Source organism: Varanus komodoensis, unplaced genomic scaffold (genome assembly GCF_004798865.1).
Source record: "Varanus komodoensis strain SLA01 unplaced genomic scaffold, ASM479886v1 scaffold13_3, whole genome shotgun sequence".
Taxonomy (NCBI): Eukaryota; Metazoa; Chordata; class Lepidosauria; order Squamata; family Varanidae; genus Varanus; species Varanus komodoensis.
In genome coordinates, this window is record NW_025335409.1 from 1,938,881 (window position 1) to 1,966,811 (window position 27,931).

The window sequence follows — 27,931 nt, forward strand, 5'->3', positions numbered from 1 at the left end:
TCTCTTCCTTTTCAAAAAGTGGTCTGACAAGGGACATACTGACAAAGGTCATCCATTCAGTTCACCTCTGATGAGAAACAGGGTAGCTTTGTGACTGACACAAGGGCCAGCTGACCAGTGCTGTGTAAATTGGCTTTGCTCATACTGGAAGAACATGGGTCCTTTTTCAACTCTGCACATTTGTTACATATGTGGTGATTGCACTGCCACAATGGGAAGACTGCTGAAATTGTACAGATCTGTACACAGTCCAAGTTCAGAAGCATGTCAATTCAGCTGTCATGTCTGAACATTCATTACCAACCACTGATAACATAAAGCACTTTTAGTTCTGATGTTTTTCTGTTCTAGTTATTAAATTATGTATTTCACATTTTACTTTTCTATCTTTGCTCAAATAAACTTTATCACAATGAGACTGATTAACATCTATGCATAAAAATACATCTACCTTTAATAATAATTCAATATTACTGGTACTTTTAAAGAGCTGAAGTTACATTTAAAAGTCCTGTTTGTTGACTGATAACAGGAGAGTGCTTTTAAAATACACTGAACATAGCATGATTTGAAGGTCAAGCCTAGAGAAACTAGGACATTATTAGATAGTCAAAGCATGCATGTAACACTGTGGAGGCTGGATAGCTAAGATGCTGCTGAGCAGGGTATCTGCTACCTAAGACCTCTTAAGTGTGTTGGAATCATTTTCCTATGAATGTAGGCCTTGAAATGACCATACAAAACTTACCACACACATTTTGGATTGGGCAGGAGAGCATGAATGCATTTGACAAGAACCAGGCTTTAATTAAAAACCCAGTCATGGGGAGGGACCTTAGCTCAGTGGTACAGCACACACTTTGCATCAAGAAAGCAATTCCTGGCATGTCCTGGGAGGGTTAGGAAGAATATGCTGTCTGAACCCTGAGGAGATGGCACAAGTTACGCCAAACAATACCAGGACAGATGGACTAAGGGTTTGATTCACAAGGCAGTTTCCTAGGTTAGGAAATCCAGGTGGAAAACATGTCAAACCATCCAATGATCCAAGCAATAAATAGAATGAAGACCCTGTAATTTGCAAACCATAGTCCTAGAAAATAGTGAAAAATGTTTGATCCTGTCCCTGATGAAGAGGACAAAAACTAAGTGAACAGAGTGCTTGAGACTGTGTCCCTGTTTTGGGTATTATCCTTCCACAGTGCATGGGGAGCTGGAAATTGGAAGGGGATCTAAACCATAGAAACCCAGGAAGGTTGTGGGGTAGACTCTGTGCTCGTAAAGATTTCGAGGACAGGGCTAACTTACCTCCATGGAGTTGAGCAACAAGCACCTGTGGCTGTGTCAGTCACAAAAACAAAGCAAGGGAAAGCTGGTGCCTCCTATGTCGGGAGGCTCCAAGCCCATTGGGGCATGCCTGCTTAGTTTCATAGGAGTTATCCGTGGTGCTGAATCCCATTGCAGGAGAAAAGCAACCGCGAATAAGGAGCCCCATCGACAGGAGTCCCCAACCTCCCATGACAAGAAAAAGCGGACTGGCTGCCCAACACCTGTGCCTGTGTCCTTTAAAAAGAACGCAAACGCTGCACGAAAAGGGAGCCAGTCCTGGTGATGGTCTCTAGCGCGGCATAAGCAGCTTCGCGCGGGAAACGATGCCTGTTGAGATGGGGAGTGGCCTACAACTCCCAGCATGCCTCAGTCAGCTGGAGCACACTGGGAGTTGTAGGCCTCCACTCCCCCTTATCAAAAAGGCATCGGTTTTTGCCCTCAACTTTAGATAGAGCGACTTAAGAAGGCTTGCAGAAAATGAACCCTTCTAGAGAAGCAGCGGAGCGGCAGCCCGGCGCACCGAGCACCCCCACCTTGCTTGCCAGTCCACAGCGGCCTGCAATAAGCCAGCCTCGCCGCCAGCTTGTGCCCGTCCTCCACACTCTTCCAGGCACCCCCGGGGTAGCTGGAAGGCATTTTTCCCGGCTTCTCCCCGACGTTGGATCCGGAGGAAGAGAAGCACGGCCCCCAACCCTCCGAGCACTGTACACCCACAGCCCAGCAGCCAACCTCCGCGTTGCGTCCTCTCACGTGGCCCTCTCGCCTACTGAGCCTGCCCGACTCCTCCTCCCCGGCGTGGGCCCGCCCGCTTCGTTTCCCTTCCTAGGCGTCTTCTGGCGGTAGGTTGACGGTTCCTGGGTTGAACTGTTAGCGGGCGGGCGAGGGAGGCTGAAGGGTGCGCAGGCATTCCTGCGCCTGGCTTAGTTAGAAAGAAGCCCCCGCCAACGGGCATGCTCGGCGGCGTGTGCACCGCGCCGTGCAACGGTAATGTCCCAACGGAGCCGAGCGGCCGTGTCGGGCGAAGCGCGCCAGGTTTTGCTCCCCCACGCACCCCTGCAGCCCCAGCACTGCCGCCTCCCGCATCCTTTGGGCGAGCGAGGAGGGAGGCTTGCTGCGCCCGCCCTGCACGGGATTCGCTTCCACGGTGCTGGCCACCAACTTGGATGGCTTTAGGAGACGATAGGAGAAATTCATAGAAGCTAAGTCTATGCAGAGTGGCCAGATATGGCCTCTGGGCTCTAAATGCCAGTTGCGTGGGATCGTGGGCGAGAGGAAGCTGTTGCGCTTGTGTCTGGCTGGTGGGTTTCGCATCGGCAGCTGCTTGGCCACTGAGTGACCAGAGTGCTGGGCTGGGTGGACCTTTGGTGGAACTGACTCTTGTAGTCATGAAGTCGATGTCTGGTATGGGCTTGCTGGCGGGAGCTTCCTGAGTCCCTGTATTAAACCCTACTGAGCTGCTTGCTTTTGTAACCCTTTTTGAAGCAGGACAGGCATTCCTTCATACATACATACTGATGGTCTTGCTGCCACTTTAAAAAAGAAACAAAGCCATGCTGCAGGAGCTTAGGGATGTGTATGCCCCTGTGTATGTAGGAGGAAATCCCCAGAGTTTTGTTGACTTTCGGTTGTGTGTTGTTATGTGCCTTCAAGTCACCTCCAACTCAGCAGATCCTATGAAGGAATGTCCTCTGAAAGGTTATGTCCTTCACAGCCCTGCTCAGTTCTTGTAAATGCTAAGTAGTGCCTTCCTTTATGGGATCGTCCCATCTTATCTCTGGTCTTCCTCTCCTTCTGCTTTTGACTTTCCCTAATATTATTGCATTCTCCACTGAGTCTTACCTCATAATGTGCCCAAAGTATAATAGCTGCAGCTTTATCATTTCCTTCCACCAGCTGCAGCTGCTAAATTCTTCTCATGACTTGCTTTTGAGGCCCAGAGCCCTGACATTTGAACTTAGGATGACTGATGAGCTGTTCCTGACTCAGAGCTGAGAAATCTAAGCATTAATGCCCAGTGCTTATGGATATGGCACTGGGCACCAGTACAAAGAGAGGATAATTAAGTGCTCTTTTTTCTTTCATTTTTCCAGGTTCTGTAATGGATTGCTGTCTGATTCTTAGTGCTATATTCACATTCACAAGACTTCAAGGGAACATCTGCTAACTGATGCTACCATGGAGAGTATTACAAAGCTCTTTGGTGACTTGTGTGAGGCCCATGTCACAAGTTTATCAAAGAAAGTGCATTTAGGCAGCGGAAAGGGCAGCAAGAAAAGGTCCAACAAAAGTCTCAAGAAGATTGCCTACGATGCTTTGTTTGCTAACCTTTTCCTAGATGAAGCTCGGAAAGTGCGAGCAAACATTCCCAGACTTCCAGTGAAGAACAAAATTTTAATGCTGTCTTTCAACTTGAGAGTTGCTGGAATGAGCCCAGAAGCAGATAGGTTGGAGGAGCTTGTTGATGAACTGGAAAGGTCTAATAATTTACCATTTACTGAAATAATTTCGGTTCTGGATCTTCTGGTGGAGCTTGCAGGAACTGGGCCACCTCAACGTTCACCCCCCAAAAAGGATTACTTTCTGAACAACAAATACGTTGGAAGAAACGTTAAATACCAAGGTTACGATTATTATGATGTCAGTGTGTTTGAAGCTGATATCCAGGCTTTTATTGCAAATGAGGAACATCAGTTTAATGATACAGTTCAAAAGGCACTGCAGATCATGGAGGCACCACCTGGCACAGGTCTTCCTACGGTAGAACTCTTTTCACAAAACTGCCCAGTAGGTGACAGATTTGAGAGAGAAACTCGTGTCTCTCTCTTCGGTGCTCTTGTTCACAGCCGTACGTATGACATGGACATCAAGTTGGATCTTCCACCAGTGCCTGACAGCGCAGATTTGTCTGGACTTGGCATTAAGGTATCTTTTTGTGTGTCACATTCAAATTTAGTATAGATATTTAATCATATACTAAGTATGCAGTCAAAATTGTGTAAAATGCATTTATGCATTTTTATTAGCAGGCTTGCTGATATTTTAATGGGCAAAATGCTCTATATGAGACCATAAGTTTGTAAGTTTCTTGTGTGACTGTTCTCTTTCCAATCTTATTGCACAGCTGAGAAAAGTTCTGATGCTGGTTCTCAGTATGTCTTTTCGCTCTCCTGTGCTTGACATAGCAACGGGCAATCTGAAATGTACAGATTGTTTTATCAAATAACACTGCATGATGTATTCTTTTTGATTTGAACATGCACTGTAAGTAAACTGAGAAGGCAAATAGAACTGGGAGGCAGCTAAAGGAGTCATCTCTTTCTTCACAATTATGGGGGAAGCTTTGATATATAACAAGGAAAATATTATCTCTGTGTGTGTGTGAAGTATAAGTACCTTTATGTCTTCAGGTTCCCCAAAGTATAGATCCTTCAGAAGATGAGGGATTCCAATCAGCATCCAATCTCACTCCTGACTCTCAATCAGAACCCAGTATGACACCAGATATTGACCTCTGGGAAGCTGCGCTTACCTTTGGACCTAGTAAGAGAAGATGTTGGGAAAGGATTGGATGGTGCGTTACTGTTTTTAAGCATCAACTGTTGCATTTGAAATCAGCTGTTCTCATAGGAAGTTGTTTTGATTAATACAATATTGGTTCAGGACTTGTCATTTGATTTGAAACCAGAATTCAGTTTCAGATAAAGGTTTGGTGTTGAATATGGCAGCTAAACATAGATTGGCTTCCAGATGCACACACACAAAAATTAGGCCTCCTTCTTTTTTGCTTTTAACATGTTTCTTTTGTGGAGCAAACTCTGGAATTACTTCCTGTGTCAGGGAGGCTGCAGCGATAAGGAGAAACTGGCAGAATCCCACATGCATTTGTTTGGATCACTGCAGAAAAAATGAAGGCAGATAGCAACATTGTGTTCCAAATGTTAACAAGATTAACATACATACCTCTCACATTCCTAACAAATGTAGCCATCTTTTTAAATTGACAGGTACTGCAACACTCAAAAACTTTTGTTTGGTGACCAGTGTTAATGATGCCACTTCAAACAAAGCAGTGCATATGCTACAAACATACAGAATGCTTGAATGCATCTTATACAAGCTTTCTTTATTAAATTATTGTATAAAATTACTTCATGTGCTCTCCGGGGTAACATACAAGTCAAAACCTATAGAGCATTGTAAAAATAAACAGCAGACTAAACAAATCAAGTTTCTGTTCTTTCCTTTTTCTGGTAGTAAAAAAAAAACTTTGAAACTGAAACCACCTTAAAAAGCACCTTCTGCCATATATAAAAGAAGGATTGTAATCCAAACTATATGGAAAGTGCCACTGTGGGAAAGACTTACCTATAATTAGATTTTTTTTTTTTTTGTGGCAAATATTTGGGTCAGGTTCAGCATTTAGACCAAGTGAAACCGTGAAGCCAAAGAACAGGAGAGGAAATTAATAACTGACCGGTTGGTTATGTCTCTGATAGTACAACCATGAACCTTGGTTTATAATGGTGCTTGATAATTCTGGGACTTAAATTTGTTGTTTTTGCTCATATAGTCCGCCTGGGAAAAAAGAGGAACCATACCTTTCTGAAGCTGGAAGAGAAGCCTTTGATAAATTTTGCAGACTTCGAGAAGAGGAATTGCAGCTTTTCAGCAGTAACAAACTTCAGCTTCCACAACGTGTATTAGTAAAAGAACCAGAAATTGTTAAGGATGTTCTGAATGTCCTTATTGGGGTGGTATCTACTACTTTCTCATTTAATCAGGTATCTAGAAACATCTATAAGTATTACGGGATAGAAATTGTATATAATTACACAATTAATTATAAATAAAAATGATACGTAAATTAATAAAAGTATATCCTAGACATTAAAACCTTCCATGTGATTTCACATATTTTATTTTCCTTTCAAACATCCCATAATTTTCATACAGGTCCTTTATCTTCATTTATATCATTTTCTTTTGACATTGCCATAGTATCTATGCTGCTATTAAGTGATTACAGGCTCCCCATGATGGTGCCTTTCATTTGTTTTGGACAACAATTCCTGATGTCCCTTAACCATTGGCTATGCCTGCTGGGACTGATAGGAGTTGAAATCCAAAATGCCTGGAGATCAGCTAGTTCATGGAGGCTGTGCTATTCCTTGCAAAGCAGACTTGGCAAAAGAAAAAAAATTCTGACACAAATAGACCATCAATTCTATATATTTATGAAGGATTTTATGTGATACACATTTTAACTGGTGATTTCCACCTTTTTTATATTTTAAGGCAGCTCAGATGTTTGTAGTCAAGCAAGGCATATATGTATCTGGAACATCACCTGAAAGCATAAACAGTCTTCTGTCAGAAGTTGCAGAATATGGAACTTACTACACACGATTGAGCCGTTTCTCTGTCCAACCAGTTTTGGACTCCTCATACAAAAAAGGACTTGTGTTTCAGGTATTAGGCCTTCAGTTTTCATATCATTAAAATGTTGTACTATTACATCTTGTATTTAAAAGCTCCCCTTTCCCCTCTCCATCTTATCTTCACAACCACCCTGTGAGGTTGGTTATCCTGAGAGTCAGTGATTGGTGCAAAGTCACCCAGTAAGCGTCATGTTGCCAAGTGGGACTAGAACCCAGGTCTCCTGAATTCCATTCCAGCACTAACCCCTATGCCAAACAAGTTTTTGTCTTTATATGATGTCTTTTAGTTGGATGTAATGGGTCTTTCTATTAGAGAGCCAGTGTGGTGTAGTGGTTAAGAGTGGTTAAGACTGGGACTCAGGCAATCTGGGTTCGAGTCCCCGCTCAGCCATGGAGCCAACTGGGTGACTCTGGGCCAGTCACAGACTCTCAGCCCAACCTACCTCACAGGGTTGTTGTTGTGGGGATAAGATGGAGGAGGAGATGTAAGCTGCCTTGAGCCCTTTGTAGGAAAAAGGCAGGATATACATCGAAAAAATTAGTAGAAAGTTTTGGATCCATATAGTTCTTTTGGGTTTCCTAGTGCTCCAAAGCAAATATTCAGAAACTACAAGGAGAGAGGAGGAGCTAAGGGGGCCCTGAGCAGAATTCCACTAATGAATCTCTAGATCAAGATCTCAAACTCTTGATATGAATTGGGGAATGGGGAGCAGAGGAAAGCTCTGGCCACTACTCTTGGGTTAAAATTTGTTATATGACTACCTTGAAGCCATAAGTTAATGTCTGTATGCAAATCAGTGTGGTACACTGGGTTTAGTGTTTGTTTAATGGCCAAAAGCTAAGTATTAGTCCCATCTCAGCTTCCTGGGAGTAACAGTAGTCTGTTTCATAGTGCATTTGTGCTGGTGAATGAGGTAAAGAAGTGCTGTGTACTTTGGGCTTTACCAATAAGATGAAGTGGACTGAGAATGAAAATACAATCAGTGAAATGCTAACTTTAACCCCCAAAGTGGATTGCTTTAGCTTGAAACTTGGGATTGAAGAGGCATTTGAGTCAAACTGTGGGTGCAAGCAGAAATAATTAATGAAAGGGCTGTTAAGTTATATGATGCAAGGGAGCTGCCAGACTGAACAAGTTCCCTTTTGAAGATGGTATTGGCAGGTGTTTTGAAATGTAGTGCTTTTTCAATGGCTAGCTAAAGGGATGCTTGGATTGTTAAGAGCCTGTCTGCATGTGCACAAGTCTACTTGTCATGGCAGAAAGTGCAGGAGATGCTTAATGAAGCTGGCTTGTACCAGGTATTTTTTATTCTAACTGTCCAGGGCTTCTTCGGGGTTTTGGGAAAAAACTTCTATCGTTATCTGCTACCTGATTCTTTAATTAGAGATGGCTTAAATTTACCCTTTTGCATTATAACTAGGTACTGTGTTACTGAATTGTGCCCACTCCCCATTCAAGGAATACCAGTGTCCATACAGTGTGGATTGGACTTGTGCAGACTTTGAAGGAGATGACCCAAGAATAGTATATTCCACCTTCCTGTAGTACATATACATATATATTATATACAAAACACTTTTAATAATAAAATTTATCTCTCTTTTGCTCTTATCAGGCATTCACAAGTGGGCTGAGGAAATACCTGCAGTACTACCGAGCATGTGTTTTATCAACTCCTCTGACTTTAACTCTTCTATCTATCAGTTTTCTATTCAGAAAACTAGGACGCCAGCTAAGGTAATTAAAAGTTGCATTTGAAATGCTACCTACTTGGCCCCCAAAATACAGAGGAATCAAAGATGTTCCCTTCAGATTTTGACAGCCACATTATTGTAACTTTGTTCTGATTGCTAAAACAAGCCTTTTTTGGGAAGGATGCTCAGTCTGCAGGCAATCTCTATGCAGTCTCTGAAGCTAGCAAAGACCCTCCTTCACTTTCTCCTTCAGCCTGGCTGTGAGGAAACCACACTATTTCTGGGTTTCTGAGATTACTGTTTCCCCAGTGATGGTAGCAGGAAAGAAACCACAATTTTAGTCTCAATTGCTGGAGGATGTGAGATGTCTAACCCTCATTTAGCTGCTTCAGCTAGAAGCCATCCCCATTACCTATGATAAGGTGATATATACATTGTATACTGTACAAAGAACTAAATGGAACCATCATGGACCTTTGCACTGTTGTTTTTGTTCAGGTATTTAGCTGAGCTTTGTGGGATAGGAATGGCTACACCGGGAATTAGTGGAGTTGCTGATGCTTCGTTTCCAACAGTGAGTGTGTGATTTTGCTTCTCTTCTGAAATCACAGCAAATTAAGATGTGTACATTTTTGTGTCTCAAATGACTGAAATAAACATGAATTTTCAGAGTTCTTTGGAAGCTTCAGTTTGTGGTGCTTTATAAAATTATTGCCCCAACTGTTTCAGCTTGTACGTATAGTCATCAGTGTTTGAAATTCTATGCCAGGTAGTATAAACGAATGTAATTATACTACTTTCAAAGGAAACATTATTAGCAATGCACAAAAAGTATTTCCTACTGGGTGCCTCTCAGTAAGCATCAATAAATAAAAAATTCTTTACGTCAACGAGGTCTTGCAATGAAGGCAAAATCTGATAACAACAACCAGTTGAGCGTGAATGCCTATATATGAGTTATGATTTATCTTTTAAAGAGTGACTTTTATATATTTCAGGGAGTGAAACTTCTTTCATATTTATATCAAGAGGCTCTTAATAACTGTAGCAATGAACATTACCCAGTTCTTCTGTCACTGCTAAAAACTAGCTGTGAACCTTACACAAGGTAAGTTTGTGCCTCGGTTTAAAATTATGCATTACAATAGCAACACAACAAGAATGGTTAAATTAATTTCCTATAGCTGGCATTTCTGTGGATTTTTTGTCTCCAAATGCACATCACTGTATTTTACTGTATTAAAATAAAACTGTATCTTAAATGTGTCTGTACTTGAAATGAGTGAAATATGTCCTGGAACTTTGTGCAAGCTGCTCCTTCTGCAAAGCAAAATGATGATTTAACATTAGACAGCTCAACTGTGTAAGAATCAAGCAAGAGAGCTTTTTGGGAAATTTGCAAAATTTTATGCCACATAAAATTTTTTGCCAAGGATCCCAATGAATAAGAACCTGTTCTTTATAGTATATACAACATTATATTAATTAATCTATTTCCAAACTTGTATAAAACAAGGAAGTTGTTGAATGGACACATCTTCTCAAGGGACAGCACTAAAAGTGGAGTCTTTAGATCTCTCTAACTACCATTTTACCTGAATCGTCTTTTTAGAGATAGTATTCTGATATTATTTCTGTTGGGACAGGGTGACTTGTGACGTTCAATATTTTGTGTTCTAGGTTTATCCATGATTGGGTGTACAGTGGTGTATTTAGAGATGTATATGGTGAATTCATGATTCAAGTGAATGAAGATTATCTGGGCTTCAGAGGTATGTTAAGTTAAAATGTACACTCAGAGATGCACTAGCTTTTGAATTCCTGTCACATTGCTTTAGTAACAGCAGGTCTTTGCTGTGCAGCCAGAAAAAGAATATTTGGAAGAGGTGTTGACTTCCTTTGTACTTTTTAAGTCTTTGATCAGACAGTTTGTGTCAAAATTTCTTCAGGGATGGCACCATCTATTCGACATCAGAATAAATTTTATTCCATTCCCTCTTTTTCTCTCAGGTGTTAACTTTCTTTTTAATTTGACATTGTCTTTGTATTTTTGCTATGCATGAATTTATTTGTTGGTTTGAATAGATTCCTGTTTTGTACATTTGCTTGTCACTGTAAGTACTTTATTATGGCTAATGGCCATCACATTTTAGCAAAGTGAAACAAAGAGACCTTGCCAAGCAAATACCAAGTAATTACTCCAATGCAGGGGTTCCATGGATGGACAGGTGACCCATCATGAAATGTTTCTAACTATTTCAGTTGCTAGAGGGCACTAATGATACTTACATCACCTCATTCCCCATGGCAACTACAATATTCACAGATGCTCCTTCCTGATGGCATACAGCATTTTCCTAGGTACAAAATGCTGCAAGTATAACTGATACTGGGAATGTGTAAATTTCCAGAGAGGTAGCCATGTTAGTCTGTTACAGTAAAAAGTCTTGTGACACCTTAAGGACTACCAAATTTGTTCTTATATAAGCTTGAGTGGCCTATGATTATGACAGCCAGTGTTGTGTAGTGGTTAAGAGCACGAAACTAGGACTCAGTTGATCTGGGTTTTAGTGCCTACTTAGCCATGCAGCCAACTGAGTAACTTGGGGCAGTCACAGACTCTCAGGGCAACTGACAGGGTTGTTTTTGTGGGGTTGAGATTGAGAGCAGGAAGAGGAGTATAATGTAAGCCACTTTGAATTATTTGTAAGAAAAAAGGTGGGTATAAATCAAATAAATAAAGTTTATGCCAGGATAACTTGCTAGCCTGAAAGGAAGTGATCTTTCTTGAACCATTAAAAACTGAACGTGGCAGAAGATTCAAATGTGGTACATTGTCTAACCGTTCCCCTCGTTTGGATCTCTAGACAAACATTACTGGACCCATGGGTACATTTTGATTTCAAAAGAAGTAGAAGATTGTGTCCCTGTGTTCTTGAAACATATCGCTAATGATGTGTACATCTGTGGGAAAACCATAAACTTACTAAAGTTGTGCTGCCCCAAGGTAGGTACTTTTTCTCTTGAAAGTCATTGATTTGGCCTCATTTCTAAGTAACTTCGAAGTTCTAACTTCTAGGAGAGTCCATTTATCTGAAGAAGCCATGCCTCCCCTTAAAGTCTCTAGAATTAGTTTTAACCGTTACAACTATGATGCATGTCCTTAGGGTGAGTCCATGGAGACAGGTGATTTCTTCTGTAATACTGACATTCTTTTCTCCTGGAGGCTTGCCAGCTGTTAAGTTTTTGCTTCTTTTAGAAAACCTTTCTATTTTGATCAGGTTTTGGTGGCTGAAATAAAGTCACTATTTAGAAGGATTTAAAAAATAATTACGGACTTCATTGTTGCTGATTTAAATGACTATTAAATTCCCTGCTTCTCCTCCACTGCTCATACTAAGATGGTCTTCCACGTGAAGCACTTCTTTGCAGTCATAAGTGTGGTTTATATTACTGCACATTCTGTATTTATGCTCTCTTAATATGGATATATAGCTTCTTTACCACATCATCAAGAAATGTAGCTTCTGAATTCCAATTTTATAACTGACCATACTTTAAGTGGAGTAATGTCAAGAAAAAGTAGGTGCCTAAACCTATCATCACATACATAAGTGTTCAGACACAAGTACCAACAAATACAGTGGGAATTAACTCCAAGTAAATATATATAAGAATGCAGCCCTAAAGCATCCTAAGTGTTGTGTGCAAGCTCAAAACTGAACAAGAATCTGTCCATCAACTTAGAAAAGAAATGTGTAAAAGTTTGGGTCACTTTTCAAAGATTTATTCATTTTTACAGCACTATATATGCTGGTCTGATATTCCTGTTCCTCGGATTTCTGTAATTTTCTCACTTGATGAATTAAAAGAGATTGAGAGGGACTGTGCAGTTTATGTGGGCCGAATGGAAAGGATTGCACGTTACAGTACCATCAGCAAGGAAGAAAAGGTAAAGTGACCAAAAAAATAAACAGTGTATTTCTAGTAAACTATCTTGTGCTAGCCATGGATTCCATTGTGTTGGACCAGTGCATTCCTATACATGGCTGCTCAGAAGTAAATAACATTGCATGCAGTGGGACTTCATTGAAGATACTGATTGGGAAACGGAGTTCTTCCTTGAGTAACGGTAACAGCTTACTGGGTCCTAGACATTCATTTATTTCTTGTCTGAGAATTGTATTTGACGTTTTATTGAGGCACCTTTTAATCTGGGCAGACTGCACTGGACAGTGATACACACTCCATATATAATGCATGAATAGAAGGAAGCAGAGGGAGACGCAAAATTTTCACTTTTGAGAAGGGTTTTAATTGTACTTGTAAGCTACTATTATGCTAATTGTTATCTCCTATATTCTCTTTTTAATATCTGTGCCCTGATTTTTATGGGACTTAGATTTATATCAGGCCTCTCAGTGTTTTCCCCCCAGATGCCTAGGTATAGTGCAAATTATTTATGTATACATATTACTACTTCATGAATAGCTTTTGTGTTAGTGAGGCAATGTGTTCTCTTTCCAAAATGTTCAGTATGCTTCATTCTGACTACTTACTTGCAAATCTTAGAATAAGAAAATGCAAAATGAAGCATTAATCTAATTTTCCCTTTCAAATTACAAAATTGTAACTGCTTTACTAAAATACTCATTTATGGTAAATATAATTTTCTTTATTTCATTTACTTAATCTTTGTTCATGAAATTGCACAATTGAAGACATGTTTTTGCAGTATATGGTTGAAAATCACAGTGGATCATGTAAAATTGTGTCCTAGGAATTACGTATGGAAATTGAAAAACAGGAGTTAATTGTTCATGCCCGTGAAACAGCTGGCAAAGCTCTAAAGGCCATTACTGGTAAGTTATAATATCTTTAATATTCAAATTGACTTTCCTTTTTTTTTCCTTTTATAACACTATGGTCTATAACATTTATATTTAGATCGACAAATGTCAGAGAAAATGGCACTGGATGCAAAGAAACGAGAGCAGTTCCAGAAATTAAAGGAACAGTTTGCGAAAGATCTAGAGGTATTGTTTTTATTTGAGTGAAATTCACCTTTTCTGCTGGTGGTTTAAAAATAAAGTTAGAAAAATGTATGTTGATAGTAAACATGTTTGAATCTAAAATACACATTCAAACATATTTTGAATATATATGTGAGCTTGATGTGTGATTGTGGAAAATGATTTTCAAAACTTTTGGAATTTATATGTAGCGCCGACGTGCTCTGAAACAAGAAGAAACTGACAGTGATTTTAGTTATGCACGGGAGCTCAGAGAGAGGGAGAAGAGACTGAAGGCTTTAGAAGAACACTTGGAGAAAAGGGCAAGGTAAGGGAGAACAAGAAATAAAGTCTGGTGATTTGGTAAGAGACATATACAGTGTGGTCCTTGACATGTCTACTCACAAATAAGTCCCTTTGTGTTCATTGTAGTTTAGTCCCAGAATTGTAGTCTTAGAGATGGACAATATTTGTATGTTTTTCTATTTTAATACTAGAAGCTTCTAAGCCAGAGAGTTAGGAGTGCTTGGTTTTAAAGGAGAATGTAGATGTAATGGACACCCCAGAAAGCAAGTAGAATGGAGTGAACCAGTGGGATACAGTCATCTCTGGGTATAAACTCTGCAGGAAGGTTAGGGGAGGGTGTACCATGTTGCATTGTACCCTAAGAAGTACCCAGTGTCAGTTAAACTGGAACCCTGCAAAGGAATGCTTTGTACAGTTCAGGCCACTTCACCTTAAAAAGAGAGCTGGAAAAGGTGCAGAAATCACCAATGAAAATGATCACATGGCTAGAATAGTTTCCCTGTAAAGAAAGGTTGCATCATTAGGAACATTTTAACTGATTAAAAAGCTGAATAATAGATCGAGGTGTATAACATTATGTTTGGGGTAGAGAAAGTGGGTAGGGAGCAACTTTATCAGTAGAATGTGAGGTCATTCAGGGAAGTGGACAGGTGGAGAATTCAGGACAGATGAAATAATGTAGTTCTTTCACAATGTATAACTAAACTATGGATTTCACTTCCATGAGTTGCAGCAATGGCTGCCAACATGGATGCTTTAAAAGGGGGTTCGACAAATTTGTAAAATAGAAAGCTATCAATAGCTAGTATATATTACCTCTATTTTCAAAGGCAGTATGTCTTTTTTTCTTAGGTAGTAGAGTTGTGGCAGAATGATCTTAACCTTGCACACTATTGGGCAGTTCTTTGTCATCCAAAGGCACAGCAAACACACATTCTCTTAATTTTTGCATGTTCAGATGGGGCTATGTGTGTAGATTTTCTTATTGGTTGTGAGTTCTGGAAGCACTGATTGCTGAGAACTCTCATTGTATTATATGGTACATTGATAAGTCTGACTTTTATCCTCGTATAGCTAGCCTGCTACCTTGAGCTTGTTGGCTACATATTTGGTTTTGATAGAGAGAGTGAGGACTCTTAATTCTTTCTACTTTGCTTGGTTTTATGTATAATGTGTATCATTTATCCGTATCATATGAAATAATATGATCTTCCTTTTATTTTGTTTAGGCAAGAGTTAATTGACCATTACAGTAAACTTTCTGAAGATGCCACTCGTAGGGAAAAAAAAGCCTTATGGAAAATTCAGAGACATAAATTGGAAACAGCTCGTCTCAAGTTTTTGTTAGAAGATGAAAAACTTATAGAGGTATTGTAAATGCATCTTTTATTTTAAAAGGAAGCAAAGGAAATATTGACCATCAATACAGATCATATGCATTTAGTGGTATATTTAAACTTTGACATTTTCCATTTGATGTTTAGGCCATGCTTCAGAAACTTCCTGGTGGAAAATACAGGAGGAAAGTAGATATAATTCCAGGGGATCGAAGCCAGCAGATTTCAACTGCAATTCTCCCACTAGGAGATCCTAGCCTTCAGGTTGGTGTTGTTTCTGTTATATAAAGCCCAATGACAAGTAATGTAAAACTTATAAGTACGGTGACATTTCATGTTAAAAAAGCGACTGGATGAAGCTGGCTCGCAAAGATATATCCTTTAAGAAGTTTAATTGCCCTTTTGATTTTTTTTTCCTTAATAAACTTCTGTCCTAACAGCTATTCCTGTTAGGAACTCAAAACGGCATCACTTTTTAAAATTGGAAATGTTACATTATTTATTTTTGTTCAAAATGTAGCCCTGTCTGAGTACTGTCTAGAACTTCTCTTCTTTCTTGCCTTCCCTTCTTTGTATAGTCTGTGTTTTATCCATCTCCCTAGCCACTTTATTTTATCATCACGTTCCAAAGAGCAGACAGAATAAGATTTCCATTTAAAAGGCTGTGTTGTTCTTATGTCTACATTGAGCAATATATTGTACAGAGGCTGCCCGTTGTTCCGTTTTTGAAATAGGACTGTTTCATACCTTAATGTGAATAATAGCAACAGTACACCATCTAGTCCACTCTTCCCTCGAATGCATCAGAACTAGGTCAGCCACTTATGGAGACTGGAAGCAGCTCCATAGTGTTCCAGGTAGAGGTCTTTCCTAAAGCCTGGACTGAACCTGAAATGTTCTGTGGGCATAATTTGTGCTCTGCCACTGAGCTATAGTCCCTTCCATAAATGCATGCATAAATACATGCCTCTTTAATAGTATTTGTATTTTTGATATGCAGGCAAGCACCAACTTTTTCCATAGTGAGTGAAACTGACTTAGTGAGTTTGTTTTGATGGTGTGTGCTACCCTGACAGTTTTGGCGGCAGTGGGCTTCGTAAATTGAATAAATGATAACGAAAAGAGAAATAGACATAATAACTGGGGCATTTGGAAAACTCAGTGAAGATAGTATCACACCATTAGAAATATGGCATTCTAAAACGTAAAAATGCAACAGTTGAGTAATTTCAGAAGCTGTCAGTAAAAGCATGGCAAAGATATCCTAGCTGTATACTTGATTATGGAATGTTCTAGTGATGGTTTTCATTTTCTGCACTTCAGTTACCTGCCACAGAGCCTGACTCGTGTAATGTTGTGGACACCACCATGGCTATAGAATCTGAACTGGTGGATGTTCCTTCAGGTGGCAAATCACTGGATTTGGCACAGCCAGCAAACACACAGTCTGATTCTGAGTTGGAGGAAAGAGAAACTGCATTCCAAGTACTCAGTACAGAACCAGCAGTGGCTATACCTACAAGCACATCTGAACTTGGTCTGAACTTTGAAGATTTTTTACCAAAACCTCAAGAAGAACCCCTTGTCTCCGCTGAACATGGAACAAGTTTGTTAGATGAAGCTTTGCAAAATATCAGTTCAGATCTTTCCTTGAATGGTCAAATAGGTGAAAGTAATTCTCTATCAAAAGGTACAGCAGAAGGGGAAAAGGTTCCCCTAGATAGTGAATATGACTTCCATACTGTTCTCAGGCCTTCAGTCTTAGACAGCCATTTCAGGGCTGGAGAAATCAGTCTTGATACTCAGAGTAGGAGACCTCGTTGGAATGTTCATGGCCACATATCTGATGCAAATATTAATATCGGAGAATATGTATCTCATATTGAACTCCACCAGCCACATTCAAATCCTCACGGACATTCTTCAGATGCACATATTAAGATTGGAGAGTATTCCCCTGAGGTAGAATCTAGCCGGCCTCGCTGGAACATCCATGGGCATGTCTCTGAAGCTCATATCCAGGTTGGAGAATATGCTTCTGACATAGAGCCCTCAAGGCCCAGATGGAATATCCATGGACACGCTTCTGATGCCAACATAAAGATTGGCGAGTATGTGTCAAACACAGAGCCAGCTAGACCACGGTGGAATATCCATGGGCACATGTCGGATGCCAGTATCCGAATCGGGGAGAACATTTCTGAAGATGTGTGTTCTCGGCCTCGGTGGAACATTCATGGCCATGCCTCAGAATCACACTTTAAAGGTGGAGAGTTGGTTCCTGATTCTGAGGGTTCAAAGCCTCGGTGGAGTCCCTTTGGTCATGCATCACAGTCAAGCATTCAAATAGGGGAGTGGATCCCCTTGACTGACCATGACTCCATACCTCATTTCAAGATGGCTTCTAGTCCTGCATCAAGTTCTACAGTTCAGGCACTCCTTTACAATGGGGAATTCTCTACAGTCAGACAGAATGATAAGGAACAAGACTCAAGACCATCTGATCATATGTCGGCTGATAATTTGGACGAAAAGCAAGAAGGAAGCCTGGTCGAGGAAAAGGAGGGTAAGTAACTATCACTCAAAGAATTGTTTAGTCAATCTTTCTCTTCTATAAAAAAAGTCAGAAATGAACCATTGATTCACTGGACTCATTGCCTTCAGGGAAACTCAGCTGGTTTGCATCTGAAAATGCTAACAAGTAACATTAATTGGTTTGTGGATTATATTTAATTGAATGATAACTATGTTCTGAGCAGACACTTAAAATTGGAATTAATTATTTGTGCATGTGACCTACGTATTTCTTCCCCTAGAATTTAAATTAGTGAGGGACAACTCTAGCCTTCCAGATGTTCTGGCCAATAATTTTCATGAGCCTTAGACAACATAGCCAATGTTGAGGGGTTATAGAAGCTCTGGCCAAAATATCTGGAGGGACAGACATATCCAGACTAAATGGAAGGCAGTAGAGTTTTTAGCAGCTGAAATTCCTATATTAAACAAAGGATAAAGGAGTGGCGTGCTGAGTTTTAATAATATTATAATGGTTCAAAGTGATGTGTTAAAGGCTGTATATTTTGAAATAAGTTTTTGTTTGCAATGTATCAAAATAGTGTATGTGATTAATACATTGTGTTTACACCTTTCCTTTCTCCCACAATAATAGTTTTGGATAATATAGCAGGCACAGCAGATAATGCTGAAGATTTCTCTTCAAATCCTCCTCAGAATTTACAGGTAAGCTGTCAAAAAATTTGTAAGTTTCCGGTTCTACCCCCAACCCGCACACACACATGCATACTAGATATATGAAACTGTGTGTCATCCTACTTTTTTATTTATTTTAATTTTTGTTTAGTTTGCTTGTGTTGCTTATATTTTTATTGTTTATTTTATAAAACAATAGTTTGAGTGGAATATCGATATTTTAAATAAAATGAGGGAGACAGAGTAATACCTAGGTGTGCTTTTTTGTTAGATGGAGGAATCTGGAAAATCCACTGAACTGGTTCTTGTGACTCAGCAAACTTCCCTCTCGGAAGTCACTACATCTGAAAGCCAAGGAGGAGGAGGAAATACCTCTATTGTCACATGGAAGAAAGAGGAAGATTACCTGAAAACATTATCTGCTCAGTATTGCCTTGAAAAATATCAGGACAGCTATGATTTGATGTGTGAGTCATCTCAAAGTGAATTACATTAAGAAATGTAACAGCATAATGAATTGCTCCCCTTTGAGAGGATAATGAGGAATATATGAGTGTGTTCTCTCTGGCTGTCCAGATGTTTTTGACCTGCATGTCCCATTGTTCCTGACCATTCACTATACTGGCTGGGGCTGTTGGGAGACAGGGTCTAGTAATATCTGAAAGTCACAGATTCCTCACTCCCCCTATAGACCCTTCTAGGATATCATTTTCCAGACTCATTTTTGAACTTAAGCTAAAAGTAATTCCCAAGGCAAAGCCACCTAGGCATTTCCCTGGGATCCCTTTCTAGAATAACAGTCTCAAGGGTAAAATCCACACTTGCTAGGGGCACGTTATCCAAGGAACTGATGGAAAAGCTACTCCCACATGTCCCAGTTGGAGAAAAGGTTTTTGTGTGGTGCCATGCTGATTCAACACTTGATTTGACAAACCAACACTTCCTACAGAGATCACACCTGTCCCTGAATATATTTTCAATAGTCCAAACAACAGAGTCGCTGTGTGATTCACCATTCAAATACCAGTCCGTGTCGGGTTTTTTGTGCCAAATCCTATGCAAACTTGTGCAGGGATTTGGTTATACTTCCCACATTTCTGGTTTAAACACTCAATAGCTTTTGTTGGCACCATTTTTCAGTAATATTGCATATTACTGTGAATGCCCTCTGAAATGTTTTGCCTCCTGTCACTTCTGGTTTTGTAAAGAGCATTAAAGAAAATCCTGTGATCCCTGGAGAGCATCCCAGGGACCATAGGATTTTTGGAGCCTGCCTCCCAAAGCCATAGGCACTGTTAGGACTTCAGAAGTGGGACTTCGGAATCCAATCCCTTCCCTTCACAACTGCTGTGGAAGCTTGAGATGACAAAGCAGCCTTGGACCACCTCGTGGAAGATGGAAAGGAGGCATTCTGGTGGATGCAGAGTGGAGAGGAGAGGCCGGGGTAGGAGAAATTGTGGCCATAGCCCCTCAAGCCTTAGCACCACCCATACTCAAGATTGGCTCAAGTGCCTCTTCAGGGGAGCCCAGGGGATATGCAACACAGAGAGGCAAAAATTGCCCCCATTGCTTCTTCTGGATACTCTAAAGCCTCCAGGGTCGGAGGCTTCCATCTAACAGCAGTGCTAGGAATGTGTGATAAAGATATTTCCGTTCTTTCTGATTTTCATCCATTAGTGAATGATGAGATTTTCATGTCACAAGAATGGTTTGTGGCTAAACAACAGGTTGGTAGTAACTGCATAGGAATGAGCCAATGCCCCCCAATCCCTTCCTTCTTCAGCTTTGTTTTGCCTTTGTTTTACCCATGTTCCTGGTTTGTTTTGTGTGATGTGTGAACCTGGGAAAACAACACAGAATGTTACCTCATGGTTTGTTGTCGGATTAAAACTCTGGGCTGGTTCTCAGTCAGAACTCAGAGCTCTGGGTTTGGAAATCATGTTTACCAAAGTGGAAACAAAGCAGAAGTGCCAAGCAGTCTAAAGCCCGGTCCTGCATGCTCAGGAATAATGCGGGGCTTAAACTTCTTAACATTGTTGTGACGTGAGATGTGACTCAATGGATTTGTCAATTGTAACTGCAGTAATCACTGTCTTGAGAACATATACACCCCATTTGACTTTTCCACATTTTGTTGCATTACATGCTGGAACTGAAATGGCACTGATGTACACAAGATATGCAGCACTGTGAAAGTACAGAATATTTGTCTTGTGGCCCATCTTTTCACCTTTACCCCAATATAGCAGAGCTTCCAGTTTCCCATCTCCTGCATCACGTGATCCCAAGATCCTACACATTCCCCGTGGACCCATCAGTACAGTCAGCAACAGATGAAACAGCCGTACAACTAAGTGAGCTCTTATCACTTCCAGTGCTGATGAAACGATCAATTACTGCTCCGTTGGTTTGTCAGTAAGTAGTATTTGAAGCATTGGGTCTCTGTTGTAATAGTATGCATTGGTGTTCATATCCCTTCTCTAAAGAAGGGCACATTGATGTGATAATTTGCTTACCTTTCCTTTTATTTTGATTCTTGCAACAGCAAATGCAAACTGAAGATGCAACATGCAATTCCCTTACCATTTTAGACAGCAGCCTTTAGATCTGCAAACTACAAATCCTGTTTCCTTTTTAGTCTTCTCTTCCCCAGGCTGAATGTGCCTGGGGAATTGCTCTCTATAACTCATTCATACTCCATCTATACACTCTAGAATGAGAAGTGAGAATGCTTCTTAGGGCATAAACACTGTTGTTAATTTTGAATACTGCTTGGACCAGCAGAACCAGTGTCATGTAGTGATTAGTGTGTCACTTGGACTAGTACTCAGGTTCTGGTACTCGCTCAGCCATGAAGGTCAGTGGGTGACTTTGGGCCATGGACTCGCAGCCTTACCCACCTCACAGGGTTGTTGTGAGGATAACTGACTGGAGAGAAAGCTTGTAATCTGTTTTGGGTTCCTTGAAGGAGGAAGAGAAGTGGAGTATAAAGGTACTTCAGTAATAAATATGATAATTTTAGAAGTAGTTTTAAAAACAGTTATAGTGGGTATCTAGGCTTATCTGATAATGGACTTATTGCATTGGTCTGCCACATCCTGTCCCTGCTGCATCCTATTAGATGCTGGTCTGTTTTTGTAAATAATCAAAGAGCATAAGTAGAAGAATTAGATTTACACTTCTTTTGAAAGTCCAAATAATTTCCTTTTTATAAAAGTGTTGTGTTGTAAAAATGGATCTATTCAGACTATAAAAAGTTCTAGACTTTCGGGTTCTAGAATTAGGTCATTCCATTTCCTGATAAATCTCTATTCAGAACTGCTTCTGATCCATGAAAGCAATCTCTGCAGATGACCACTAAAGGATACGAACCCATCAGAGTAAATCCTATAAGTTTCTCTATACAAAGACAAACACTGGGCATTTTAAATTAATTCTATGTGTAAGGTTTGATTTTAAAGCTTCAAAGTACAGTTTGACTTAAATTTAAATTGCCTTATCATGGTTCCAGTAAGGATTTGCTTATTCATCAATGAAAACTGTGAAACACTTAATTTGTCAAATAACTGGACCATATTTTTACTTGTTCCTAGTGTCTCCCTTGTGAATAAAGCCATTGTCGATTACTACTTTGTTGAACTAAATGTTGAGAAGCATTTTGAAGCATTAAGGCACTTTTTGTTGATGGAAGATGGAGAATTTGCACAGTCACTCAGTGATCTGCTTTTTGAAAAGGTATTTGCAGAGGCTTTTCTTTAAACTTCTGTTTCTTGAACAGAAACAGATTTACTATCATATGAAACAATATTTCACTGTGCTTGTGTGTTACTAAATGTAGTAAAATCGTGCATCATCTGACCCTGGCAGTACTGGTCTTAACCACAAAGTCCCAAGCGGAGCTGTGTTGATCATGAGCTAAACAATCTCTCTCTCAGATGTTTTCACTGTAAGAAATGCTGTTTTTTTCTTCTTCTTTCATTGTACTCTTGAGTTTAAACTTGGTCTACATAAAAATAAGCAAAGAGTATTAAATACTGTCACCACAGTCATTATGAGAAATGGATTTTTGGCCTCTAACATGGTGTCTTTTAATTCAAGCTTGGATCAGGACAAACTCCTGGTGAACTTCTGAACCCACTAGTCCTCAATTCCATCTTAAATAAGGCACTGCAATACAGTCTTCATGGAGACACCCACTTGGCATCCAATCTTTCTTTTGCACTGAAGTACCTTCCAGATATTTTCAAGCCTAACGCACCAGATGCTCTAAACTGCTTGGAGTTACGATATAAGGTGAGCAGTCTCAAAGAAAAGTTGAGAAATGCGAAGATATTTTATGTTTGTCCTCTAGATGAATCTTATTCATTCTAGATAATTAACTCTTGCTGTTCTATAATGCTACTTATACATGCATTTTGTGTTGCTAATAGCAATAGTCTTGGAACCTTTCCATTAAAAGCAGCCAAATATTCTGATGACGGGGGACTTGCAGAGTAATAGGTTTATTATTATTAATCATCATCATTATTATTAAGGTCGACTGGCCCTTAAATATTGTCATTACTGAGAACTGCATGAACAAATACAACAAGATTTTCTCCTTCCTTCTGCAACTGAAGCATATGGTGTGGACTCTTAAAGATGTTTGGTTCCACTTAAAGCGAACAGGTAAGATAATTCTGACTACTTTAATTTACCTTGTTTAGTTATACAGGCTATATACACATGTACCAATTGTCTCCTAGATGTATATTCTATAAGTCTAGGCTATTTAAGAGAATATCCGCATAACCCTAGCTGAAAGTTAATGCAGTCTGCTCTAACAACAGAAAGGGTTTTGGCCTTTCTTCCACAGTTTATCAGGGAAAGGTCAACTGGTCCCCCATCACCATCCCCAATTTGTTCTGGGAACTTACGCAGTACCACTGAAAGCAACTCTGCCTCCACCTAGTGCACCATGTGCACTACACACTGGAGCAGATTTACAACACCACAACAAAATGAGAAAACATATGTAGTTACACAGATCTTTATTTCAGTGTGAGAGGATTTTCCTTGATCCAGATCACCAGTCACAAAAAGATTACTAGATACATGGATGTACTATGGTTGAGCTTCCATAAACTTGTTTCTACAAAAGTGAATTTGGTTTCCATACTGCCATTATAGCAGTATAACTATTAAATGAACAACTGTATATTTTCTGTTTCTGTAATATTTTTCTTTTGTGGGTTTTCAGCATTAATAAAACACACATCGAACTCAGTTCAGTTTCGACAGCTCCAGCTTTACAAGCATGAAATGCAGCACTTTGTTAAAGTTATTCAAGGTTACATTGCTAACCAGATCCTGCATGTGACCTGGTGTGAATTTGGAAATAAACTGTCTTCTGTAGGGAACCTGGAAGAAATACACAGAACACATGCAGAGTATCTCAATAAAGCAATTTTCCGGTAAGAAAGCTATTACATACACAATGGTTAATTTATCTGCCTAGAGAAATGGACATTTTTTAGATAATTAGATAAATATTCCTGCTCTTTATAATGACTTTTGGTGCTGGTTTCAGTGCCACTCTGATGAGGACAGTGGGAAGAGCTAATAAACCCCAGCTCTTGTGCATCGCAAACACAAAATCTAAGATGAGGGCTGAAGAGCAACACCCTCCCCTCCATTCCTGACTTACTGCCATTGATGTGACGTCTGGGAGAGGCCTACCTTAGATAGATTGATGCCTACTGTATATAAGCTGTTCAGCATGGATAGGGCAAAGGGGTTAGACTGTGTTGCAGCATTGAGATTGACCGGAATATTATAATTCTTCATTTTTCTGTAAAACTTGACATTGCTATTGTCCGAATAGGATTCAATTAATGGTTGTAAAAACCAAACGTGTGTATGTCCTGATGCACAGAACTTTGGCATGCACATCTCCAGTTGTAGAATCATGCAACTGGAAGGGTCCTAGGAGGCCATCAGGTCCAACCCCCTGCTCAATGCAGGATTCAAGTCACCCATCCCAATATCAACCAGGCCTGATCCCACTTAGCTTCCAAGATTAGGCAGGATCAGGCACTTCAGGCTATGTGGAAAGACTTTATAGCCTGTCTGATAATGGGGTGGTACAGCACAAAAGAGTAATAGGAGCAGATAGGACAGGTAGAAATGAGCACCAATCTGGAGTGAGTGAGAACTAAGGGAAAAACTTAGGTGAGATGAACAGAGCAAGAAAGTGGAGAAAGACGAGTCTCCTGAAGTGAGGTGTTAAACAAAGCTTACTTGGAGCAACACCCTAAACTCCTTCGCATATCAGTAAGTGGCATATTGTGCATGGCAACCACAAGGCTGTTTCTTCCTGGAAGGACACTTCCCCAGAACAACAGGTCTGCAGACAAATTGGCCTGTGATTGCTGTACAGAGTGATTGCAGTGTCTGCCTTGTAAATGGAAGAGCACAGAGTTGAAGAGTACCTTCAACTTGCTGCTTATTGCTGTGTTTTAGCTTGGTATTCTGTCCAGGATTATACTCAGTCTGGATGGGAAACACTGATGAAAATGGATACAGACAGCAAGTTCTACAACTTCAGAAAAAATGTGAAGAAACATTTTAAACATTGGCTACAGATGAAAACAAGTTTGGTGTTTTTGTGTTGTTTTTTTGCTACTTGTTAGATAATAGGTCTTTAATATTTCATTTTTCTTTTGACAGGGGATTGTTGACTGAAAAGGCAGCCCCTGTGATGAATATAATTCACAGCATATTTAGCCTCATTTTGAAGTTCCGTAGCCAGTTAATCTCTCAGTCATGGAGTTTTGATTCTGGTAAACAAATGGCTACTCATCCCAACTTTGGCCTAATGCAGCAGTCTTATAACACGTTCAAATACTACTCCCATTTCTTATTCAATGGTAAGACTTCCTTTATTGAGAAAATGTCATAATTAGTCAGGCTGGGAGGTGAATGAAACCATGTCCCTTGGCCACTTTCCTTACTGTGGTAAAAACTGTCTTCTGCTTTCTAAAATTGCCTTGAGAGGACCAGGGCACATGAGCTTGAGATGTGCTTCCACTTATTCTTGCTATATTTACAAGCTTGTGTAAGTTTGACAATCCTGTGAGATATATTTTATCTGTTGAAAGAATGAAAGAGAACACAAGGTGTCTCATTTCTTGTCCATTTTGCACAAAATGGGTTGATTCCAGATATAGTCATAAATAGATCATTCTGCATCTAAATCTGGATTTAACCTTTTGTCTCTGGTTACAGCACAGTCTCACTTGGAGATTTTCAGCATCTGCAGCTTATTTGCTCAAATGACATGGATCAAACTTAGAACTTTCTGTCTGCAAACCAGGTTTCTGAAATGCAGACCTTCCCTGTAAGGTTCTGTTTCCATTCTTTTATTCATAAGAAAAGCCATGCTGGACCAAAATAAGAGTCCATCTAGTCCAATTTTCTGTCCACAGTGGCCAGAAGCACTGCCTGTAAGAAACCCACAAACATGGCATAAGTGCATCCCTTATGCCCATATTTCCCAGCCACTGGTGCACATAAGCATAGTGTCTTTGATATTTGGGGTAACCTAAAGCAATTGATAGCTTGTCCTCAAGGAATTTGTTCAATCCCCTTTTCAAACCATCCAAAGTGGTGGCCATCACTACATCTTTTGGTGACAAATTCCAATGTGCTGTGTGAAGAAGTAATTTCTTTTCTCTGTCCTGAATTTCCTACCATTCAGCTTCAGCTTCAGATATGAATGGGAGGAAAACGATCTCTTATACAGTTTCTTCACAGTTCCAGATTGTGTAACTTTTCCTCATAGGGAAGTTGCTGCAGTCCCTTCAACCTTGTAATAATGTTTTTCCCAGCCCTACAATCATCCCAGTATGTTCCATAGAACCCTTTCAGTAGTAGATCCAATCTGCAAAACACCACTATGCTTGCTGGAGTGTTTGCTGAAGCATGGCCTGTTATCATCATCATCAACAGAAGAGAGAAGATACCTTTGGACACTTTTGGAAATAGGATTTTGGGTGGGCTTAAATGGAATGAGATGAAACTGTTGAGTCAAATAAAAGAATGCAGCACCCCACATCAAGCATATGCATAAGTGGATATGTGACAGGGTCATTTTGCATCTCCAAGAAGTTCTAAAGAGACTGCATTATGCATCTCTTGCCCCAAGCTACTTTAAACACACTGAATTTGTCTGGCTGAATGAATGTACTAAGCTTTCTCTGTTTTGTTCCCATTCCATTTCCTGCAGTTGTAACTAAACTTGTAAACAGAGGGTACCAGCCCCACCTGGAAGATTTCCTACTACGCATCAACTTCAATAACTACTACAAAGATAACTGAACTTTTATGGTATAATACAAACTGATGCTATAAGGCTGCTGAAGCTATATATGCTATGTTCGTATTTTTTATGAACCGTGGACTACTGAAAGCTGCTGATGCCAAGATGCTTCTAAGAGGAACAGCTGTTCCATTAAGATGGATAGAAAATATCATTGCCCCATATTTCTATAGCATGGCAGAAGTTCTTATTTCCTTCTCAGTGCAGGAAAGCATGTTGCAAATAGACTCATGTGCCCATCGATGTAAATTTGTTAATGTGTAAATTCTTCCTTGTAGCATTGTGAAATCTTATGTAAATGTGCAATAAAAAGCAAAGTCAAAACACACTATGTTGTGATTAGTATGCTGGTATCTGAGACAAAAACCTGTATACTGATATAAGTCTATCTCTTTGGGGAAGAATAAGAGGAACTCATCAGCTTGAGAGCCATCTTTTTAGCTGTAGCAAATTACAAGATGAAGCACTGAAATTCTTTGCACCACAGAACCCACCAACCCTTCGCTTAGTGCCTGCAGTGCAAGTGCCCCGATTTATTTTTTTAACACCTGGTGATGTCTAAGTGAGGTATTGACCTACCACTGTCTACCACTGTAATTTTCCCAAAATATCTCTAGGCCCCATATGTGGAAAAAAGGGAAATAGTTTGGGTGGGGGTGATCCTGAGTGAGTGGGGGCTTATTTGGGGGTGATCTTGGGAGAGAGAGGGTGAGAGGCACCCAAGTGTATTGGTCCACGTGTGGATGGGTTGGCTGTGAAGTTACTTCTCTGATACTCAGCAGTTTGGCTTCCATCAAATGGATCTTTTATTGCTCAGACCCTGACCTCAGCAGTGCATTCATGGGCAAAATACTTCCCCTTTTTGACCACCTCCCGCCCAGGCAGCTGTTTTGTGATGGTGCCCTCCAGTTACTCAGATTTCAGCATCTATGCATGGGCCCTAAAAGGTTAAGAATTCCTATCCTGCTCTTTCTGCAAACTGAGCCACATTTCCAAGGCTGTTTGCAATCTGTATTTTTAAAAAGCCCAGCATTTTGTGCATGCACAATCTGTGGCAAGAAAAGTAGAGTTTTGTGAATTTTCATTTCTTTCATGGTGTTCCGCCTCTACTAATTGGAGGAAGGGACAAAGAGCTATACAGGAAACTGCAGTCCTGACCCTGGTCCATAGAATTCTTATTTAGCAACTCTTCCAGGTTCAGAAATTGTGATGTAGATTCAGAGTTGGTGTAAGTTAATGTCACTT

The 27,931-nt window shown here is 40.1% G+C and overlaps 1 protein-coding gene across 3 annotated transcripts; it reads left to right on the forward strand.

The window, feature by feature from the left end:
* The first annotated feature begins 1,979 nt into the window (after nucleotides 1-1,979).
* Nucleotides 1,980-27,014, forward strand: TUBGCP6 (tubulin gamma complex associated protein 6). 3 transcript variants are annotated; one of them, XM_044423462.1, is made up of 26 exons: nucleotides 1,980-2,168; nucleotides 3,420-4,251; nucleotides 4,737-4,900; nucleotides 5,900-6,110; nucleotides 6,625-6,798; nucleotides 8,384-8,505; nucleotides 8,961-9,036; nucleotides 9,461-9,570; nucleotides 10,143-10,234; nucleotides 11,330-11,469; nucleotides 12,265-12,414; nucleotides 13,243-13,324; nucleotides 13,410-13,498; nucleotides 13,687-13,802; nucleotides 15,010-15,148; nucleotides 15,265-15,381; nucleotides 16,441-17,683; nucleotides 18,287-18,357; nucleotides 18,599-18,794; nucleotides 20,574-20,742; nucleotides 21,921-22,062; nucleotides 22,426-22,620; nucleotides 22,863-22,995; nucleotides 23,567-23,780; nucleotides 25,036-25,235; nucleotides 26,594-27,014. In XM_044423462.1, exons 2-26 carry the CDS (start codon nucleotides 3,505-3,507, stop codon nucleotides 26,683-26,685), a joined length of 5,184 nt encoding a protein of 1,727 aa, XP_044279397.1. In that variant the 5' UTR covers nucleotides 1,980-2,168; nucleotides 3,420-3,504; the 3' UTR covers nucleotides 26,686-27,014. The 3 variants fall into 3 exon arrangements, with proteins under 3 accessions (XP_044279397.1, XP_044279395.1, XP_044279396.1); XM_044423460.1 differs by lacking the exon at nucleotides 1,980-2,168 and adding an exon at nucleotides 2,236-2,313; XM_044423461.1 differs by lacking the exon at nucleotides 1,980-2,168 and having other exon boundaries at nucleotides 3,362-4,251.
* The last annotated feature ends 917 nt before the right edge of the window (nucleotides 27,015-27,931 follow it).